This window comes from Eriocheir sinensis, chromosome 18 (genome assembly GCF_024679095.1).
Source record: "Eriocheir sinensis breed Jianghai 21 chromosome 18, ASM2467909v1, whole genome shotgun sequence".
NCBI classification, from domain to species: Eukaryota; Metazoa; Arthropoda; class Malacostraca; order Decapoda; family Varunidae; genus Eriocheir; species Eriocheir sinensis.
This window is the reverse complement of record NC_066526.1, coordinates 7,619,315-7,629,314: the sequence shown is the minus strand read 5'-3', so window position 1 is coordinate 7,629,314 and position 10,000 is coordinate 7,619,315. Positions and strand designations below refer to the sequence as shown.

At 40.4% G+C, this 10,000-nt stretch overlaps 1 protein-coding gene across 2 annotated transcripts in view; it reads left to right on the top strand.

Moving 5' to 3' along the window:
* Positions 1-10,000, top strand: part of LOC127000275 (alpha-(1,6)-fucosyltransferase-like) — a 29,880-nt gene that overhangs the window by 19,154 nt on the left and 726 nt on the right. For both annotated transcript variants that reach the window (XM_050863741.1, XM_050863740.1), the window contains 3 exons: positions 5,821-5,965; positions 8,728-8,867; positions 9,209-10,000. The exon at positions 9,209-10,000 is cut by the window's right edge and continues 726 nt beyond it. In XM_050863741.1, coding sequence (XP_050719698.1) covers positions 5,821-5,965; positions 8,728-8,867; positions 9,209-9,413 — 490 coding nt within the window. In that variant the 3' untranslated portion in view covers positions 9,414-10,000. The remainder of the gene's footprint in view (positions 1-5,820; positions 5,966-8,727; positions 8,868-9,208) is intronic.

Sequence of the window (10,000 nt, the reverse complement as noted above, 5' to 3'; positions counted from 1 at the left end):
CGACTCGAGAGGAGGTGTGTAGCTTCACTCTGGTTATGAGCCCCTCTCGTGAAAGGTGAGATAGAGAGGATGAAAACAAAGAGAAAGGAGAAGGGTATGGGGAGGGAGGGTCAGAAAGAAGACTCAGGCCAGGGCTTTGGTCAGGACATGACCTGACTCAGGTCAGGTCATGTCCTGACTTGTTACACACACACACACACACACACACACACACACACACACACACAGAAGGGGAATGAAAATGGAGAGAGAGAGAGAGAGAGAGAGAGAGAGAGAGAGAGAGAGAGAGAGAGAGAGAGAGAGAGAGAGAGAGAGAGAGAGAGAGAGAGAGAGAGAGAGAGAGAGAGAGAAGGGAAATGTGAATGGTGTGGGGAGGGAGGGGCAGAAAGGAGTCAGATCAGGGCTTTGATCAAGATATGACCTGACTCAGGTCAAGACATGACCTGACTCTCCCTTCTGCCCCTCCCTCCCCCAACCTTTCGCATTTCCCTTTATGTGTGTGTGTGTGTGTGTGTCATGACATGACCTGACTCCCTTTGCCCCTCACCCCACATCCATCTAATTTCCCCTTATGTGTGTGACGCACACCCGGAAAACTTGCCGGTTGCCCAAGCTGGCGCCAACGCGGTGGGAAGAAAAAGGCCCAGCGTGACACCAGCTTACGGACAACCGACAACTCGCTTCCGGATGGGCGTACGGGCGTTGCCAGTAACCACAACGGTAAGAGGAAAACTTCCAGTGTGACACAGCCTTAAGGCAGTGAGGCCGCTGATTGGGTTAGCACCGGCGATGACGCCATCGGACTCCCAGCGAATCATGCACGTGTTTTCAGAGGAAGAGAAAGAGTGACCTCCGGGGGGGCAGCATGAGCCAATTATAATGGCGCCATTATAAACAGTTGCCTGCGCCACGACGGGCTCGGGACCGACCATCACGCCCAGATGGATAGTCTACCGGCGCCACAGGCCACATGTAAAAAAAATAAAAATAAATAAAAAAAAAAATCTCCACGGGCCGGAACAAATTAGCGCTTTTTCAGTGTTTTCAATACCTCGAGTTTCGCGATCCTCGAGTTTAGCGCTATACCATCGGATCGAAGCGAACAATATATATATATATAGATATATATATATATATATATATATATATATATATATATATATATATATATATATATATATATTTATATATATATATATATATATATATATATATATATATATATATATATATATATATATATATATATATATATATATATATATATATATATATATATATATATATATATATATATATATATATATATATATATATATATATATATATATATATATATATATATATATATATATATATATATATATATATATATATATATATATATATATATATATATATATATATATATATATATATATATATATATATATATATATATATAATCAGTAGTGTTTGCATCGTGGAAATGGTAAACTATATCATTTTTATAGTCCAGGGAGCTGATCGCCTTCTTCGTAAAGACCGCATTTAGTAGTTTATTTATTATTATTTTTATTATTATTATTATTATTATTATTATTATTATTATTATTATTATTATTATTATTATTATTATTATTATTATTATTGTTATTGTTATTTCATATTTATTTTTTTATTATTACTATTATTATTATTGATATTATTATTATTATTATTATTATTATTATTATTATTATTATTATTATTATTATTATTATTATTAGTAGTAGTAGCAGAATTACTATAATCATTGTTATTTTTATTGTTATTATTGTTATCATTCTTCTTCTTCTTCTTCTTCTTCTTCTTATTATTATTATTATTATTATTATTATTATTATTATTATTATTATTACCTCCGCCAACGAAGTTGGAGGAGGTTATATTTTCGTTCCGGTCAGAATGTTTATATGTTTGTTTGTTTGTTTGTTTGTTCGTTAACAGTCTCCTGTGCACAAATTTGCGGATATCTCAACCAATTTTTCAGGGAAGCTTCGTGTTCATCCAGAATAGAACACATTATTTTTTTGTCAAAGGTCAAGGTTAAGGTCGCACAAAACGTCAGATTGGCCATAACTTCGGTTCTCTTCATCGTAGAGACTTCAGACTTGGTTCATATTTTAGCTCATGGAAAGACGCACCTTACATGGCCTTGACCTTGACCTTTGACCTTGACCTCGAAAAGCTAGCCCAAAGTCAGTGTTTCCAAAAAAATAGAAATTCATTAAATTTCGAAACAAATGCTTCCATATGATGCACCTTACATGGCCTTGACCTTGGCCTTTGACCTTGACCTCGAAAAGTTCGTCCAAGGTCAAAGTTTCCAAAAAAATATAATTCCATCAAATTCCAAAACAAATGCTTCCATATGATGCATAGGATCACAGTTGATGCCCATACCAATTTTCAGGACGATCTTTGGCGGAGGTGTGCACTCTCCGAGTGCTATGCGTCTAGTTATTAATATTATCATAATCATTATTATAATCGTTGTTATTGTTATTTTCTTATTATTACTATTTATTGTTATCTCTTTCTCATCATCTCTCCTCCTATAAACCTCACCTCTTCCTCACCAAAACACAGGTTTCTGAGGCTACTGACAGCAGTCTTTACTCTGTTCCCTCCTACTATCTCTATCCTAAATTTCAATCTAAAGCTGGATGTTGCGCCTACGTGCGCAACGACATCATTTGCTCTCGTTCCCACGACCTTGACTGTTCAGAGTTTTCCACCATCTGGCTAAGACTTCATTGTCATTCTATTACTAAATACATCTGTGCTGTTTATCTCTCACCCAACTCTACTAACTATGTAAAATTCTTTGACTTATTGAACTCAAAAGTGGAGCACATCTTGACCCACTCTCCCTTCGCTGAAATCTCCATCCTAGGAGATTTCAATGTTCACCACCAGCTTTGGCTTTCATCCTCTTTCACTGACCAGCCTGGTGAACAAGCCTACAACTTTACTGTTCTCAACGATCTAGAGCAGTTGGTTCAGCATCCTACACGTATTCCCGACCGTCTTGGAGACAGGCCCAACATACTAGACCTCTTGCTTACCTCTAACCCTTCTACTTATTCTGTCAAACTTTCCTCTCCGTTGGGCTCCTCCGATCACAACCTTATTTCTGTATCCTATCCTATCGCTCCTGTACACCCTCTGGACCCACCGAAGAGGCGATGCTTCTGTTATTTTGCTTAAGCTCGGTGGGACGACCTGAGGATGTACTTTTCCGATTTCCCGTGGAATGATTACTGCATGCTTCCAGGAGAGAGACCCTTCTGTGTGTGCCCAGAGCATCACAGAGGTGATTGTCTCTGGAATGAAGGCACACATTCTACGTACTTTCTCTACTCCTCATGCTAAAAAGCCTTGGTTTAATCACGCTTGTTCTCGTGCTATCAAAGATAGAGAAGCAGCTTACAAAAGGTACCAGAGCCTACGCACTTATGCTAACCATGATCTTTATATTTCTTCCCGGAATCGTGCCAAATCTATTCTTCGATTTACCAAAAGCTCTTTCATTATTAAGAGATGTCAAAACCTTGCTTTTTCTAATTTTTCCCGGGACTTCTGGCATCTAGCCGTCTCATTTATCTCTAAGGCTGAACTTTTCTCTCAACCTTTCTGTAAAAACTCCACTTTGGACGATTTTGGGCATATTCCTCCTTCACATCCCCCTCTGACTCCTTTATGCCTGTTATTAAGATTCTTAAGAACGATGTTTTCTATGCCCTCTCTGGCCTCAACTCTCAGAAGGCTTATAGACCTGATGGAGTGCCTCCTATTGTTCTTAAAAACTGTGCTTCCGTGTTGACACCATGCCTGGTCAAACTCTTTCGTATCTGCCTATCAGCATCTATCTTTCCTTCCTGCTGGAAGTACGCCTTCATACAGCTTGTGCCTAAGAAGGGTGCCCGTTCCAATCCCTCAAACTACCGCCCTATAGCTTTACTTTCCTGTCTATCTAAAGCTTTCGAATCAATCCTTAACCGGAAGATTCAAAAGCACTTTTCCACTTCTGACCTTTTATCTGATCGCCAGTATGGGTTCCGCAAGGGGCGTTCTACTGGCGATCTTCTTGCTCTCTTAACTGACTCTTGGTCATCCTCTCTTAGCCGTTTCGGTGAAACTTTTTCAGTTGCGCAAGGCATATCGAAAGCTTTTGATAGAGTCTGGCACAAGTCTTTGTTTTCTAAACTGCCCTCTTTCAGATTCTATCCCTCTCTCTGTTCCTTATCTTCAGTTTCCTTTATGGCCGTTGTATCTCTGCTCTGGTAGACGGTCACTGTTCTTCCCCTAAACCTATCGACAGTGGTATCCCACAGGGCTCTGTTCTATCACCCACTTTCTTTCTTTTATTCATCAATGATTTCTTTCTATAACAAACTGTCCTATCCATTCATACGCTGACGACTTCACTCTGCATTATTCAATTTCTTTCAACAGAAGACCCGCTCAACATGAATTACAAGACTGGAGGCTGCAGAACGCTTAACCTCAGACCTTGCTATCATTTCCGATTGGGGTAAAAGGAACCTTGTGTCCTTCAATGCCTCAAAAACCCAATTTCTCCACCTATCAACTCGACACAATCTCCCAAACACCTATCCCGTATTCTTCGGCAACACTCAGCTGTCATCTTCTTCAACACTAAATATCCGCGGTCTATCCTTAGCTCAAAATCTCAACTGGAAACTTCACATCTCCTCTCTTACTAAATCAGCTTCCTCGAGGTTGGGCGTTCTGTATCGTCTCTGCCAGCTTTTCTCCCCCGCACAGATGCTTTCCATATATAAGGGCCTTGTCCGTCCTCGTATGGAGTATGCATCTCACGTGTGTGTGTGTGTGTGGGGGGGGGGGGGCCTCCACGCACACAGCTCTGTTGGACAGAGTGGACTCTAAGGCTCTTCGTCACTTCCTCTTACTAACAGTCTTCTATCTCTTAAATTCCGCCGCCATGTTTCATCTCTTTCTATCTTCTATCGATATTTTCATGCTGACTGCTCTTCTGAACTTTCTAACTGCATGCCTCCCCCCCTCCCGCGGCCCCGCTGCACACGATTTTCTACTCATGCTCATCCCTATACTGTCCAAACCCCTTATGCAAGAATTAACCAGCATCTCCATTCATTCATCCCCTTCGCTGTAAACTCTGGAACAGTCTTCCTTCGTCTGTATTTCCTCCTGCCTATTACTTTACCTTTTTCAAGAAGAGTGTATCAAGACACCTCTCCATCCGAAATTGACCTCTCTTTTGGCCACTCTATACCTATCAGTGCATGAGAACAACAGTTAGCGGGCTTTTTATTTTTATTTTTACATCTTCTTTTTGTTGCCCTTGAGTTACTGTCTGTGCTGTAAAAAAAATATATTATTATTATTATTATTATTATTATTATTATTATTATTATTATTATTATTATTATTATTACTATTATTACTATTATTATTATTATTATTATTATTATTATTATTATTATTATTATTAATATTATTATTATTAGCTATTATTATTATTATTATTATTATTATTATTATTATTATTATTATTATTATTATTATTATTATTATTATTATTATTATTATTATTATTATTATTATTATTATTATTATTATTATTATTATTATTATTATTATTATTATTATTATTATTATTATTATTATTATTAGCTATTATTATTATTATTATTATTATTATTATTATTATTATTATTATTATTATTATTATTACCACTATCGTTATTAAAATAATTATGATCATAATTATTTTTTATTGATTTTCTTTAGGTTCCCGAACTACGAATTTTTGTGGCACAAAAATACTGCCGAGAAAAAGTTTGATCGTTTCAACGTCCAGGGCCTGATGGACATCATGACGGACATGTACCTACTCGCTCATTCGGACTTTGTCGTCTGCACATTTTCTTCGAACGTGAGTAAAGCTTTAATATCTTACAGGCTCGGGGTATTTTGTATTTTTTTGTTGCCGTTTTTAGGATTTATTGCCCCTTTTAACTTGGAAACTGCATTTTCCGCCCCTCCCGCGGCCCCTCTGCACTTGGTTTTCTTGCTGTTTTCTGCTTGGGAAAGCGGTAGCTGAGTGGTTAGCGTGCTGGCACCGCGTCCAGCAACATCACACCACTATGACACTTGCTTGCTCATAAAGGACTGGGGCCGGTCATCAGGCCCCGCCAAGAAAGCCTACCGGCGCCACACTCCAAAAAACGTTAGAAAAAAGCTCATCCCGATACTATCCATTTCCATATTGCAAGAGTTGACCAGTAACTTCATTATTTCATCGTTTTTTACTGATAAACTATTGAACAACTTTCCTTTTAATGAATTTACTTTCTATGATTTAACATTTCAAGAAGGGAGCTTCAAGATTCCTCTTGAACTATATTTGACTAAATTTTTTGGCATCTTCCAGCTTCTTTTCTATTTGTATTAGGGAACAGACGCATAACTGGTAACGGATGGTCCAAAAAATTCTCAAGATGCAACCTTCCAGGGTTCCATCTTCAGAAACTGAGGGACCACGCGTATGCTCAGCAGTATGCAGTGGCAATCTCAAATCGAGTTGAAGTGCTTGGTACTTTGAAGAACCCTGGAGAGCTGTGGGATACCTTAAACGTGAAACTCTCAAAGCTGCCGAGAAGTGCATTGGAGAGCACCCAAGGCCTAGGTGTGGCGTTGCCTCGAGGGAGACACTGGAGAATATAGAGGATAATCGTGCTGCCAGGCTGTCTAGGGACTCGGAACGATACAGAACTTCGTCACGAAGGACCAGAACTTTTCTCAGGAGGGGTAAGGAAAGGTACGTTAGAAGTTTGGCTGAGGATGTCGAGGGTTGTCCAAATGCAAACGACCTTAGACCTGCCTTTCGAGTTCTGAAGAAGCTCCGCTCTAAATCCACATCTCCGATGAGTGGTATCTGAACGGCTGATGAGCAAATAGTATCAGATGTGGATGGGTACCGGGCTCGTTTGGCCGAGTACTTTGGGCAGTTGTACACGGCAGAGCCCCCAAGCGGACAGTTCCTTCTGGCTGGGTTGCAGACGGCGGCTGCTGATCCACCAGTAGGTGAAACTCTACCCTCTCTTGCGGAAGTAAGAGAGGCTGTGAAGGAGTTGAAGGGTGGAAAGGCAGTTGAGGTCTGTAATCTCAGCGCAGAGATATTGAAAGCTGAGAGTGAAGCCATGATCCGTGGGTTGCATGTGGTGTTGTCTGCCGTGTCGTTGTCCGTTGCCATTCACCTTGACTGGAAAAAGGGGGTTGGTTGTCCCTATCCGGAAAGGGAAAGGGGACCGATAGGACTGCAACAATTACCGTGGTTTTATTGCCGGGCAAGGTGCTAGCTCATCTGCTGCTGATGCGAATTCCATCTCATCTGCTAAAGTTTCAGAGACCTGATCAATCCGGGTTCACGCCCGGCAAGTGAACAATTGACCGAATCCTAGCCCTTCGCGTCCTCGTGAGTTCCGACACGGGCTTCTCGCAGCCTATGTCGATCTCAAATAGGTTTTTAACTCAGTGCATCGTGAGGCACTCTGGGACATTCTGCGTATCCGTGGGAGTTCCTGCAAGGATTATTGACCTGATGACTGGGCTTTACTGTGGGACTGAGCCGATCCAGGATTCAGGACGTTTCCGAAGTAAAAGAAGGTAATGTTATAATTGTATTTCGTAAAGAATCCTTTTAACCAAAAACTAACTAAAATTATGAGTATTCTTTTTCTTGAACACAACATTCAATAAACAACAGAACAATAATATGAAAATACGTATAGCCACCGTTGCCAGATTGTCGTACTCAGAGCATAGTATTTACCGGTTTCCGACGCCTAGTTATTGCCAAGAAACATCAGGATTTTACTCTTTTAACGATAACTAAAGATTAGTTTCGTTTTTGGAGCCCAGAAGACAGTTTTGGGCAGGAAGTCGGGAAATATAAGCGGCTGAGTATGACAATCTGGCAATAATCTGTGGCCGAGGCAGCAGCAGCCTGCCATATTGCGGGTGTCAGATACCTAAAATAGCATACTTTTACTGCGCAAAGTAGGTGATGTCACGTATTGTGACTTCGTGAGCTGTCATATTTATCTATTTGTGTATATTTCATGATGGCAAAACTTAAATTACTAGTTTCATTTTTACTAGTGACACGAATTTGTGACTGTTTATCACAATAGAATTTCACTCTAATAAGTGAATCAGACTCCACAGAAATATTACCAGTGTGTGTATGAATGAATACAAAGATAAGCACATACTTTGATTTACCTCTAGGATGTCTCGTGGATCATTAATAAATAAAAACAAAATATCCGGCTAAGCTACTCTTTAGCCCATTACCTTTAATGGCGCCCAAAAAACAGTCCTTCCGCCAAGTTTGTACCCCACATTTGGTGATGTTAGGTGTGCCTATTGCTGCGATTTACTCTTTGTTTGGGAGCTTCGTGACATGGTCGGAAGGGGAAATGGAAAATCTGTATCTATCTATCTATCTATCTATAACGGGGGGCATACGCTGTAGCTGCTCGCTGAAGTTAGGATTGATTGAAGATCTGGGGTCGCTTCCCGCATCAGGAGGGTCACCCCCTATCTATATTTATCTAGTTACATGTACACTGCTGATTGCCATAACCTTGAGTGAACCCTTAACTCGGTGAACCCCGTCGTGTCCACCTTCAGGTCTGTCGGCTGGTCTACGAGTGGATGCACGTCTTCCGCCCTGACGCTTCTTTCAGGGTGAAATCCCTCGACACAAGCTTTTACGTTATGTTTGGAAGGAGAAGCTACGTCAGTGTCCGCTTCCCGCACCACCCAGACACGTGAGGCGAAGTTGTTTGTATAATATTCTCTCTTGTCTTGTCCGTCTTGAATAACCTACATCGCCATTGTAAGCAGGCATTCCTTGCTGCCTTTGTTACGACAATAGTAGTGCAAGCTGCAAAAGTGTTTGTGGTAGTAAATATGGCTAAAAAAATATTGATAGAGGTGAGTATCAAGACACTTCTCTATCCGAAATTGACCACTCTTTTGGCCACTCTTGTTTGCTTTTGTAGGGGCAGTGATTAGCGAGCTTTTGTTTTATTTTCATTGCATTTGAGCTGTTTCCTTCACCGTAAAAAAAATATTTGTACATTAATAAGTGTAGCATGTGTTCCCGCAGGCTTGGAGAGGCGGAGGGCTACACTCACGGCGAGGTGGGTCAGAAGCTGATCGCAGGCTCTCACCGCCAAGACGGCATCAGACACGTGTTTGTTCTTGACAGTAATAAACACTACATCAAGAAGAATCTTCCCGACTACAAGGTGAAGGACATCCTGGACGTAGTGAACGTTACTTTTCCAGAGGACATTCTTCGTCGCCCCTAATACCGTCCTTTAACTGGTGCCAAAATAATAATAAACTTTGCATCGAGAATTTCTTGATACTCTCCTCAAGAGAGTTTAGTCGTTGGCGGGAGTGAATACGAAGGAAGAAAGGCTGTTCCAGAGCTTACCAAAGAAATCAATGAAAAAAAACCCTGAAGATTATGATTAACTCTTATCTTAAGTTCATCGTCACAGAAATAAGCTTGGATAGTAGTTACTGTGAAGTGGACCCCGAGAAAACTTGTGTTAAAAAATGTTACCCACGTTTTATTAGATTATTTAACCTTACTAACGTTTCTACACAAAGTCCAAGCAACATTCGGGTCAATTTCCTTATTTATGAGTAAACAATGTGTAATGGAATACAAATCTTATATCCTGATAAAAGTTTGCCACTTCTAGCAATAACAGGATACGAAAAGAACTATTGGCATTCATGGATCATAAGCTTACTTTTACAAGCATGCGAATAGTTCGGGGAGGCGGTAGCTGAGTGGTCAGCGTACAGGCGCAGCGTCCAGGAGGACGCAGGTTAGCGTCCCGCCCGCTGCTTCAAAGAAGATGGCAATTTTTCAGTCATCGCCGAG